Source organism: Cricetulus griseus, chromosome 7, assembly GCF_003668045.3.
Source record: "Cricetulus griseus strain 17A/GY chromosome 7, alternate assembly CriGri-PICRH-1.0, whole genome shotgun sequence".
In the NCBI taxonomy this organism is placed as follows: domain Eukaryota; kingdom Metazoa; phylum Chordata; class Mammalia; order Rodentia; family Cricetidae; genus Cricetulus; species Cricetulus griseus.
In genome coordinates, this window is record NC_048600.1 from 13,090,531 (window position 1) to 13,102,773 (window position 12,243).

At 48.8% G+C, this 12,243-nt stretch overlaps 2 protein-coding genes across 2 annotated transcripts in view; both read left to right on the forward strand.

Annotated features, from left to right (window-relative positions):
* The first annotated feature begins 1,267 nt into the window (after positions 1-1,267).
* Positions 1,268-4,850, forward strand: Fndc4 (fibronectin type III domain containing 4). Its single transcript, XM_027424446.2, has 7 exons — positions 1,268-1,592; positions 1,769-1,913; positions 2,003-2,118; positions 2,287-2,491; positions 2,928-3,017; positions 3,309-3,433; positions 3,620-4,850. Exons 2-7 carry the CDS (start codon positions 1,793-1,795, stop codon positions 3,653-3,655), a joined length of 693 nt encoding a protein of 230 aa, XP_027280247.1. The 5' UTR covers positions 1,268-1,592; positions 1,769-1,792; the 3' UTR covers positions 3,656-4,850.
* A 1,205-nt stretch (positions 4,851-6,055) lies between these two features.
* The window catches only part of Ift172 (intraflagellar transport 172), a 40,013-nt gene continuing 33,825 nt past the window's right edge, over positions 6,056-12,243 (forward strand). Inside the window, exons 1-7 of the mRNA XM_027424447.1 lie at positions 6,056-6,094; positions 10,294-10,437; positions 10,619-10,731; positions 11,100-11,139; positions 11,370-11,435; positions 11,630-11,709; positions 11,843-11,930. Of these exons, the coding sequence (XP_027280248.1) occupies positions 6,056-6,094; positions 10,294-10,437; positions 10,619-10,731; positions 11,100-11,139; positions 11,370-11,435; positions 11,630-11,709; positions 11,843-11,930 (570 nt within the window). The remainder of the gene's footprint in view (positions 6,095-10,293; positions 10,438-10,618; positions 10,732-11,099; positions 11,140-11,369; positions 11,436-11,629; positions 11,710-11,842; positions 11,931-12,243) is intronic.

Below are 12,243 nucleotides of genomic sequence, written 5' to 3' on the forward strand. Positions count from 1 at the left end.
AGCATGCAATCCTTCCTGCCCCACTGGCCCATTTTATCCTCTCCTCTCAGATAAAAAAGCAACAGAAGCCACTGGGCCCCAGGTGTACATACACTGAACTGGATAATCCAGAGGAAAATCCACAGAAATAGAAATACTGCAAGAAGAATGAGAGCCAAAGAACCTGTCCTAAATACAACCGGTATCTTTCTCCCAACCAATGCACATCTCCCGGAATGATAGGCGTCAGTGGATACGAAGCCACTTAGAAGTCATTGTTGACAGCCTTGTTTGTGTTTAGATGAGGAAACAGGTTCAGAGAAGTGGTCCACGGTCGAGTATCACACAGATTTTATACTCAGCTAAAATATGGAATAATTTAAGGATTTACATGTTTTCTGAATGAATTTTGCAACAAGTTGGTGCAAATTAATGACACTGTTTCACACAGTAGCAGAAGGTTTTTAAAGATCCTTGCCCAGTGTTGTCACATCTGACAGTCTAAGAATTGTTCAAGGTTTCTGTGCTTTACAGGTGGGAAACCTGAGGCAAAGGCTAATAGATTTCTCTAAAATGAATGAGTTACACACACACACACACACACACACACACACACACACACACACACACACACACACACACACACACACACACACCAGAGAGAGAGAGAGAGAGAGAGAGAGAGAGAGAGAGAGAGAGAGAGAATCTGCTTTTTAATTGTTCCTATATGCCCAACATTTTTTTTAAGTCTCCAGCTCTTATAATGCCAGGCACATAGAAGATGATCAGTAAATAGTTGCTGAATAGATGAAAGAATGAATGAGAAAGCAAATGGAATCAAATCAGATCATGAATGGGAAAGAGACTTAGAGACTGACGCAGTCTCCGAGACTGTTAAAACAATTATCATCTCCACCACTCCATCTCCTCTCCTCTTAGCCTCCTCCTGCATTCGGAGAAGGAATGCCTCCTCCCAACTTGGCTAATTTCATGCCGGGAAGGAGGGGCTCTCTCTCAGGTGCCTGAGACCCTCGCACCTGCGCCTGTCCCGGTGCCACCCCCTGTCAGTTCACCTACTAGAGCCGGGAGGATGAAGGGATAGGGGCCCAGCAGGCCGCCATTGGGAGGGTCGTGGGAGGAGCCCCGAGAGAACAGGGATGGGGGGGGTGATGGAGAGGGAGGATGACGGCGGCTAGAACCCCAGCGGGGCGGGGCGGGCCCGCGCGTCCCAGCCGGGCTGCAGCGGAGGAGCGCGGGGCCAGCTCTGCAGAAGGCGGCGGCTGGCTGGCTGGGACGGTCACATCCCGCCGCAGGGGGCCAGCTTCGGCCGCACTGTCCTCTGCACGGGGACGCAGGCCAGCAGCCAGACCTCGCCGGCAACGCCCCCTGCTCCGAGACAGACTACGCGCGGCCCTTGGGAACGCTGGGGGCCCCGCAGACCCGCGGCCCGCGGCCACTCCGCCTCTGCCCTCTCTGCCTGCAGCTCGGCCGGCGCTGCCCGCCCAGGCGGGCCCGTGTCGGGATGGGGTAGGGCCAGCGCCAGTCCGGCGATGGGCCGCCCCCTGGGCACCGAACAGCCCCCTGAGGCCTGATTGACCACGAGGACCCGCGAGGTGGGTGTGGGCTGATCCGACTGCGCGGGTGGGGGCTGGGGTGGGCACCGGGGTTATGCGGAGGCGGAAAAGGCGCGGGGAAAATGGGCTGTGGGCCGTGGGAAGCCCGGGAGAGCTGCTGCACCCCGCTTGCGTTCTGGGCAGCTCCTGAATCCCTCAACTCCTGCCTCCTCCAGGATCCCTGCCTGGATGTCAAGCGGATGCCTCCGGGCCCCTCGGCGAACTCGGTGGAAACCATGGCTTCTTTGATGCCTCTTTCCCCATATCTGAGTCCCACGGTCCTCCTGCTGGTCAGCTGCGACCTGGGCTTTGTGCGAGCAGGTGAGTGAAGAGGATACCCGCAGTGGGGGTCCGTCAGAGATAGTGTGGAGGTGAAACCTCTTAACCTGTCAACACCCTGGCACCCCCAGACCGACCTCCCTCTCCTGTGAATGTGACGGTCACTCACCTCAGAGCCAACTCGGCCACTGTGTCCTGGGACGTCCCAGAAGGCAACACCGTCATTGGCTACTCCATTTCCCAGCAAGTATGAGTCACCCTGTTTCCCCAACCTGTGCCCTTGGGTCTCTGAACACCCCTCCAGTCACCTCCACACTACTCCTTTGGAGTGCTTGCATGTCACAGAGTCCTGCGCCAAGCCTGATGGTCAGGGACTGGGGCTAGGTTGCTCTCCTCTCTCTGTATCTCCTTGCAGCGACAGAATGGCCCTGGGCAGCGTGTGATCAGAGAGGTGAACACCACCACCAGGGCCTGTGCTCTTTGGGGCCTGGCTGAAGACAGTGATTACACGGTGCAGGTCAGAAGCATCGGTCTCCGGGGAGAGAGTCCCCCTGGGCCCCGTGTGCACTTCCGTACTCTCAAGGGTTCTGACAGGTTGCCCTCCAACAGCTCCAGCCCAGGTGAGAACCTGTGTTAGTAGATGATTCTCGGGCTTTTTAACTAGCTTTTAAACCTCTCGTTTACTTGCTTAAGGCTAACAACAGTCTAGCTCCGATGAATAGAAGGGTGATTTAATTGGTTCTACTGCCAGGGAAGGAAAGAAAAACAGGTGGGCAGGAGACCATAGAGATGCTGCTAATGAATTCTTTTGGGGGAAGGGCTTTTCAGCTTCCTTTCACCCAAACGCACATCACACAAGCCACAGCCTGCATGAGCAAGTTCTACGATCACCCTTGGATCTCTAAACACTGCCCACCAAGGGCCTCTTCCTGCGAGTGGCTACCCCACGACTCGAGGTTCAGTGCAATGATGGGTCCAATGACTCTAACCCCCTTCTGTGTGTAACAGAACTTTCCAGTGGGTCCTTGGTAACCCAAAGGCTGGCTCTTTTCTTAGGTGACATTACAGTGGAGGGTCTGGATGGAGAGCGGCCGTTGCAGACAGGGGAAGTGGTCATCATTGTGGTGGTGTTGCTCATGTGGGCTGGTGAGTACCGGATGGGACCAGGGACTTGGGTCTGTGACAGTCGGAAAATAGCGAAGGCTGCCTGTCAGGAGAAAAGGGGGAGAGAGGGAGGGAGGGAGGGCTGGTGGAGGGAGGTAATGAGGACAAGTTTGAGGAGAAAGAGATGAGTCTATTGCAAAGCCAGGGATGAGGGGGGTGCATGGGCACCAGGCATTCAAGAATTTTCCAGAAGTTGTGTATCTTCAGTGCTCTTTAAGGCTGCAATTGGAGAGGTCAAGGTCAAGGCGATCATAGGGTATTGTTGTGTTTCAGCTGTGATTGGGCTATTCTGCCGGCAGTATGACATCATCAAGGACAATGACTCCAACAACAACCCCAAGGAGAAGGGGAAGGGTCCTGAACAGAGTCCTCAGGGAAGGCCAGTGGGGACAAGACAGGTGATGTGGGGACCAGTGAGTGTGAGAAGGGTGATTGGGTGTCAAGGAGTATTCAGTGAAAGGCAGAAGAATAGGCAGAAAGGGGAAGTGGGGTGGGAATGGTGTGTCTGGGATGAGGAGCCCAGAAGGCAGGGGCGGCACCTTTACCTTTCTGGAATTCAAGATTTGGTTAATTTTCTTTCACAGAAAAAGTCTCCATCCATCAACACCATCGACGTTTGAGTGAACTGAATGAATGAAGAAACAGAACTAGAAGAGAGACGCTCTAATAATGTGGGGGTAGGGTGGGATCAGGGAAAGCCTAAGCTGATGATCTGCTTGAGACTCCCACAAGGCAATGCACTCCCAGAATCCCAGGCTGGTACCCATCCTCTTTCCACTGTGAGCAGGGCCAGAAGGTAGGTCTGTTAGAATCTGTACCCCTGGACCTGGGAGTGGACATCAAATGGAACATCTCCTATCCCCCAGGTCCAGGGGAGACTCATTTATTCAATCTATCCCACTAGGTCCCAAATAGGGGCCCCATCTCACCTGCATCAGGACTATTGGCATCCACTAGCTGCCCCTGCAGCTTGCCTCTGGGCCTCCGAGAAAGGTGTTTCTGTCTGTATTGCCCTCCTCTGGGGTGTAAGAGGAACCATCGGGGCCTAGAGGCAGATGCCACACTGCACTACTCCAATGTCTTCCATGGAGCCTCAGGTGCTCCCCCCTCACCTGGCAGCCCCTTCAGCTGCTGGTGATCTCACCCCTGGGACATTTTTTCAATAAAGGTTCTTGGACAAACCGGAACTGACTGTATGGTATGCTGAAGACATCTCTACACCATGTCAGCTCTCCAAGGGCCCCTCATGCCACCACCAACTTAAAGGAACAGACTCTGTGTAAGATGTTTGTGTCCATGTTTTCATCTAAGATGGTGGAGAAAACACAGGAAGGAAAGGGTACAGAAAGCCAGAAGCCTCCTTTCTTTGGCTTTGTTGAATGGGGGTGGGGAGTGTGAGAAGGCACAGAAGTTTTTGCACCAATGGAAACCAGGCCATGTCACATAAAAGGGCCAGTAGATTTTTTTATCTTTGTCCAGGACCTTGTGCATACTAGGCAAATGCTCTACCACTGAGTTATATAACTAACCCCCTCCCCATTCTTACCATTCACTCTGGGAAAATGGTCAGAAGGACGGAGCAGTGTCTTGGGAGCTAACAAAAGAGTGGCTGTCACGGATGTGTCCCTTGGTGCCATGTATCCTCACCCTGTGCACACCAGTGCCTCTTCTTTGTTTTCTCTTTCATCTGTCTCTGTTCATTCAACGTTATAATAATTGTAATCTACAAAGGAGTTTATATTTATACTCTGTAACATATTCAGAGGATTCTAGAAATAAAACAAAGGGGTTTGGATGCCCCTGTAGAAAAAAATATAATTTGGGTTCTGGGACCTATTTGTTGTTACCTGTGAAAAATGGGAACTGCCCCTCTACTTGTTCTTGATTTTTCAAGAGGGAGGTAGCGGCGGGGAGAGAAATATTTGTTGCCATTGGCAACTGGTGTGCATGCAAAGCTTGGGGACCCAGCTTCTGTCTGGAGAGCATATGTTATGCTTTTAGTGGGGTATAGGTCTTGCCAATCTGGGACAGTCTAGACAGAGAAGGCCTACGGAAATCTCCTTTTCTGCATTTCATGCAATTTCTCTGATATGTTGCAAGAAATTAGAACAAAAAATTTTTGAAAGGATCCCGATCAAACAAAATAAAGACAACGGTATCTTTTCTGAGCCAATCTCCAACTCCAATGTCACACAGCTCCAAGCTAGGAGGGCGGCCAAGCTCTGTCTGTCCGCTGCGCTGACCCATAAGTCAAGATTGAACTCACCATTTACCCAAAAGCCAAATAGGGTGCCTTGCGTTTCCCTACCGGTGCTTCCAACACATCCCTCAAAACCCCGGATCATTTCCTGAGACTGTTACAGGGGAGAGAAGTTGAACATGGAGACAATGAGTTAAGATTTGAATCGTCTTACAGGAATTAAAAGGATATCAGCTCTGCCTTGAATCCCGGTTCCACAGTTTACTAGCTGTGACCCCTCCTGTTGTGTAAAACGGGACTGTACCTCTGTCCACTTCAGGCAGGTAGCATTCACTATTACCTATCAGTTTTGAGCGGCCTCGTGCAACTTTCGAGGCGTGGGGGCAGATGAAGATTGCAGTTCAGCAAATTGGCTTTCTCCTACCGTAGCACCTGCCTTGCTCTTGTCCAAAGTTTAAGCAACTAAAGCGCACTTGGCTGAACACAGCAGTGAGAGAAACTAGGGTTAAAGGGATGTAGGGTCGAGGGGCGGGGCTGGGGAGGGCGGGGACAGACGAAGACCTGTGGGTGGGGCTTTGCGTTGGGTTTGCATGCAGCAACGGGATTGGTTGAGGAGAGAATTCGACAACCCCTCTTCTAGGACTCACTGCGCTTGCGCATGTCCTGCTTGCATTGTCGCGAACCCACTACGTGACCTCATGACGTGTGTCGCACTCACGTCTCCCGTGCGTCAGCGGCTGGCGACGCCGCTGCTTGGCGGGTTGTCCAGGTAACCGCGGGAGTTGTCTCGGTCAGCGAGCATCTGAGACTCGTGCGCGTCATGCAGTTGAAGCACCTGAGGACCCTGCTGAGCCCTCAGGTGAGGAATCGCGTGCCTCTCCCATTCCCCGGCCACCCGGCGTTCCAAAAAAAAAAAAAGTGGGGGAACAGAAGTTTATGTTGAGCGCCTACTGTGTGCAGAAGATTGTGAAAGATCTTTCAGTAGGCAACATGCATCGGTTTCGTTGCATCACAAACATCAGATGAGTGCCAGGCCCCAAGCTTAGGCTCTAAAGGATCGAGTTGCGTCACAGGCTATGAGGGAGAGGCGCATATATAGACAACAATCATAAATCTACACAGGATGAAATAAGTGCAAGGCCAAACCTTCATTTTGATTGTGAAAGTGTGTCTCGTATTCACAAGAGGCTGGGGAAGGAGTCCAGGAACATAAAGGAAGAAGAGGTTTGGGAGTGAAGGGAACGGAGTTCAAGTATAGCACTGATTTGATCAAATGGTTATCTCTGGCTTTAACCCTCATCATACGTGGTCTTTCTATCACTGGCTTCTTCATTTGGGAAAGAAAAGCCACAGTAAGAGTAACTCTGAGAGACTTAGGAGAGAGTTAAATGAAGTCCTATACACACACGCACACAATAAGCTGGGCTTGGTGGCACTGAAGACCGATAATCCCAGAAATTGAGAAGTAGACACAGGAGGGTCAGGAGTGTAAGGCCATTATCGACTACATAGAGAGTTCAAGGCCAGCCTGGGCTGCATGAGATTCTATCTTGAAAAAAGAAAAAAATTGGGCCAGTGAGATGGATAGATAGTTACAGGCACTTACCACTCAGCCTGACCTACCTGAGTTTGAAGGGAAACACCAAGTCATGAAAGTTGTCTTCTGACCGACACACATGCACCACCTTACCACACACAATAAACAAATTTAAGGAAAAACTTTGGGGGGCGCGGTTTTCAAGACAGGGTTTCTCTGTAGCTTTGGAGCCTGTCCTGGAACTCTGTAGGCCAGGCTAGTCTCAAACTCACAGAGATCCACCTGCCTTTGTGTCCCAAGGGCTGGGATTAAGGCCTGTGCTACCACTGCCAAGCAGGAAAAACATTTTTTTTCTTTATTGATTCTTTATGTCTTCACACCATACATCCAGATCCCACCCATCTCCTGTCCCCTCTAATCTGCTCTCTGCCCTTCAAACTCTCCCCCAATAAAACAAATTTTAAGATTAAAAGAAAAAGGAAAAGAAGAAGAAACAAAGAAAGGAAAAGTCTCATCATGGAAGCTGTAGGAGAACAAACTGAGTCATGCATCAAACCCCTTTATCCAGTCATCTTTACATTCAGGCATTCATTGCAAAGAATCATTGGTTTGGCTTGAGGCCCCTGGTCTCTGCTGCACTGTTGACACTGGGCCTTAAATGGGACTCTTTCTGGAAGCCCTATTGTTGCTCTGTGTCGTGAAAGTGTAAGGAAAACGATTTAAAGAGCATTATAAACTGAAAAGCTGTGTGAAGAATGGTAGACACAAGGGAAGGCCATGGAAATGGGAAGGACAGGCTAACAACACAAATAAGAAGGTGGGCTGTGAGGCCATGGCTCCATAAGCTCAAGAAACTGAGTTCAGATCTCCAGCATCCACTTAAAAACCAGTCACACTGGGGAGGCAGAGACGGTTGGGTCCCTAGAGCTCATTGCCCAGCCAGCCTAGCCAAATTTATGAGCTCCAGGGTCAGTGAGAGACCCTGTCAACAAAAATAAATAAAAATAAAAAATTAAGGTGGAGCTGGGCAGTGGTGGTGCTCAACTTTAGTCCCAGTGCTTGGGAGGCAGAGGCAGGCAGATCTCTGTGAGTTCGAGGCCAGCCTGGTCTCCAGAGTGAGGGCCAGGAGAGGCTCCAAAGCTACACAGAGAAACCCTGTCTTGGGGGGGATTTAAAAAATAAAAGAATAGTGAGGCATGGTGCATCGTGCCTTGAGGCAGGCAGATATCTGTAAATTCAATCCCAGTCTGGTCTACAAAGTGAGTTTTAGAACCACATAGAGAGACCCTACCTCAAAAATAATAATAATGATGACAATAATAAATAAAATTATATGGCAGAATTAAGTCATTAATACATATATACCATGATAGCATAATTAAAGACATTAGATTTATAGCTCATGGAATCAAACATACATAGATTCAAATATTGCATCTGTCATCTAAAAGCTATCTACATAAATCTGAGCAACTTTCTTAATTTTCAGTGCCTCAGTTTCCCCATATACAAAATGGGAATAATAATAACTTCTTTCTCAGAGATATGATATTTGGTACTTACTGGGTGTCAAGCACTTATGAAAATGTCTGTCCTGCTACCTGTTTCACTTAATCCTCAAGACATGCCAGTCGGGCACTTATTGCAAAGAGAGGCGAATCCGTTGGTTATGGGACTCTGGGATGTTTTTGGAGTGCACTGAGAGTAGAAGTCAATTAGAAGAAAGGAGAGTTGTAGGGGATGGAGCCCTGGCTCAGTGGTAGAACAATAAAAAGTTGTACTCCTTGTTCAGTAAACTGGTGCTGTAATCTGTATTTTCAAAATCCCCTAATGGAAAAATTGGAAATAGAACTCTTTGGTCTCTTAACAAAAAGATGATTTTATGGTGCAGCTGGGCCAGATGCCCAGGATGGACTCAGCCATGACGGGGGATGATCTGCTGAAGACCTGCACCCCCTTTAACCTAATGTAGTGAATGGTTGGATCATGACCATGATGCTGGTGTGGCTATTTTCTGACTGTGGTTTGAGGATTTTGGTGCAATGGCCCCTTTCCCTTCTGGCTATGAAAGTATTTGGGTTAGGCATAGAAAGTAAAAGTGTTGTAAGCCCCATTGGCTAATCGAACATTTAGAGTAGGAGCTAAATTTGATCTCAAGAATACAAACCTTGCTGGGTGGTGGTTGCTCACACCTTTAATTCCAGCACTCGAGAGGCAGAGGCAGGCAGATCTCTGCAAGTTTGAGGCCAGCCTGGTCTACTGAGCTAGTACCAGGATAGGCTCCAAAGCCACAGAGAAACCCTGTCTCGGGAAAAAAAAAAAAAAAAAGTCAAATTATCAGAGTCCAATTAGTTGTGATATTGAAGTGATGAGATATTTTACTTACTCTTTTAAGGTGCCAAAGATCAAACCTGGGGACTCGTGAATGCAAGACAAGCACTCCATTACCTGGGTTGTATCTCAGCTTTTGCAGTTGTCACTTTTCACTTTTCATAAAGTTGGCAGTGAGCAAGGAAAGGTGGTACCATTTACCCAGAGTCTTGGTTCTGATTGTGTTACTCCTCGTTTCCAGACTCCCACTGTTTCTCCTATTCCTGCCCAATAAATCCAAATCATCAGCCTGCCTCTAAAGGCCCTTCCTGAGCTAGCTCAATCTACACCTGCTGCCCTACTGCCTCTCTTGTTTACAAGGTCTCAGTTTCCTTAAATGCTGGTCCTTGGCCAGAGCTTGACTTTGTCCATGCTACTAGTTACATCTGAAGTAATTTCCCATTCAATGGCATCAAAGTTTAATTTTGACCATTTAAGCAAGCATAAAATTGTCTTGGGCTTCTCTAAATTATTACTGCACTCAGTACATATTATTCTTATGGAGTATTTCCAATTTTGTAGCATCCAATTAGGTCCTGAGGCAGGATCTGTGCTTTGTTCTTTGTCTCTCTGTCAGCTCCTGGCCAAGTGCCTTTGTCGGTAAAGTGCTTGAAAACATTAATTGAATGAGTAGCTATGAAGACTAACATTTATCAGATTAATTGATATTTTTTTCAGTAGGAGGTCTGAAAGATGAGGGGCAAGGAGGCCATTGCTTTTGGAACAGTTGATGCATTAAATTTATATCTTGAGTCTCAGAAAGTGCATTAGGGACTGAGGAGATGGCTTGGTGGGTACAGTGTTTGCCTGCCTTGAATGAAGCCCTGGGCCCTGTCCCCAGCAGGGTATAAACTAGACTTCACAGTGCGTGCCTTGAATCCTAGCACTCAGGAGGTAGAGACAGGAGGATCAGAAGTTCAAGTCATCCTTGCAGTGGAATGAATTTGAGGCCAGTCTGGGCCACAAGAGGCCCTGGAGACTATTGTTCTTACAATTTGGATATCCAAGCACTTTGTCTTATTTTGTTTAGTTTTGAGAAAAGCACTGTGACAGCAGAAGTAGAGCAAAGCAACACTGAGACTGAAGAGCCTGGAGATGCTTTGTGCACTAGAGGCCAGCACTGTGTTTACACTACCCCTCTGCCTCTGCAGGATGGAGCTGCGAAGGTGACCTGTATGGCCTGGTCCCAGAACAATGCTAAATTTGCTGTCTGCACAGTGGACCGAGTGGTATTGCTGTATGATGAGCATGGCGAGCGGAGAGACAAATTCTCCACCAAGCCAGCCGACATGAAGGTGCTGAGGACTGGTGTGCTCTAACATGTTATCCTAGAAAACTTTGTAATCAGCCTTCTAGCCATAAACATGGACAATGGTCTGCCCCTTTTCTCAGTATAAATCTTCTGGGCCTTTTGGGACATGTGCGTGTTTTCTTTTCTCTGTCATTTATACTCATTATTTTTGTTTTTACTCCTAGTATGGCAGGAAGAGCTACATGGTAAAGGGCATGGCTTTCTCTCCTGATTCCACTAAAATTGCCATAGGACAGACTGACAACATCATCTATGTCTACAAGATTGGAGAAGATTGGTGAGGATAGAGATGGGGGGGGGGAGGTGTAGCCTCTCTGGGGTAGGGATGGAGTCAGGTGTGGAGGCAGGAACTCTCCAGAACCTGGTTCTGTTGTGTCCCCGCTCTGCCTGCCCCATGTGTCCTGCAGCCCCATCCCTGGAGGGATGAGTGTAAGGCCAGCAGAAGGTCCCAACTTACTGTCTCTTTGATGTAGCTTCAGGGCTTCTTGGGCGCCTGCCCGCACCCATCAGACCTCCCACAGAGGGCCAGGGACATTAGGTGTCCAGGGAAAGTTTCCAGTCTTGCCTTCTTTCATCACCATCTTGCTGGGCAGCTCATCTGTGGAAGCAGTTTTTAAGTAGGCTTCCTCGCCTTTCGTTTGACAGGGGTGACAAGAAGGTCATCTGCAACAAGTTCATCCAGACGGTAAAGTTCAAAGATGAGCAGATGCCTGCTTATCTGCTTGTAAACCAACCAGGAGTTGCACTTTCCAGTGTCTAGCCCTGACTTGACCTGCTAAGGAAGGGTGTTGACTGGCTGTTCATTGTCCCCTCCCTCTCTGAAGAAGACTAGAATGATGATGTGTGGTAGGTGTTGGGTTGTTAAAACTGTGAATCAGCACAGGTGGGGTTACCCTTTCACCCTTTTTCTTACAGAGTGCTGTCACTTGTCTGCAGTGGCCTGCAGAGTACATTATTGTCTTTGGACTGGCTGAAGGCAAGGTAAAGGAGGGGGTGGGGATAACAGTCGTGGGGGTGGGGTTATGTTTCATCTTTTCCCCTGGAGCTCAAGGGTGTACTTCAGAAGAATGCACGAGGCCCAGTTTCATCATGTTGGGTTTTCGTCTTTGTTTCTCGGTGCCTGGGTGAAATTGAGAGTATCCTGGCCAGACTTGTGCATATTCTTTGATTTTCAGGTTCGCTTAGCAAACACTAAAACTAACAAGTCATCTACCATCTATGGGACAGATTCTTATGTGGTGGCACTGACAACCAAGTGAGTAACAAAAATAAGACCTGGAAATGTCAGGGAAAGTCTGCATTTGACAGAAAGGTGTCTTTCCTGGGGGTGGGGTTGTGGGAGTGACTGGCTCTCCCTCTGTGTCTACCTTTCTGCCCTTGCTCTTCAGTTGCTCTGGGAAAGGGATCCTCTCAGGTCACGCAGATGGCACCATCGTCAGGTATTTCTTTGATGATGAAGGCTCTGGAGAGTCACAGGTATGAACAAGGTATACTCTGGGGTGGGGTAGACATTCCAGGAGCCCTCACTGGGGGAAGCTGCCGGTCTCAACACCATGACTGAGGTCTTGGGGGAGGAGGCCGGAAATGTGAGATCCTGGCAGAAACATTTGGGTGCCATCAGAGAGATTTGCGTTCAGGAGGCTAGAGCTCACTATTTATAGGGAGGAGTGGGTGGAAGGGACCTTGAGAGAGGGGGAAATAAAGACTCTGAGGGGGACAAAAAGTGAAAATTATTTCCATTTATGTAAATATATACATATACACAAATGTGTGTGTATATATACATGTT

Bases quoted from the DNA above. Each gene is read 5' to 3' on its own strand.
- Fndc4 (XM_027424446.2), top strand. From the start codon at position 1,793: ATGCCTCCGGGCCCCTCGGCGAACTCGGTGGAAACCATGGCTTCTTTG. The intron at 2,119-2,286 runs GTATGAGTCACC...ATCTCCTTGCAG, and splicing joins GCTACTCCATTTCCCAGCAA to CGACAGAATGGCCCTGGGCA. The intron at 2,492-2,927 runs GTGAGAACCTGT...CTCTTTTCTTAG, and splicing joins CTCCAACAGCTCCAGCCCAG to GTGACATTACAGTGGAGGGT.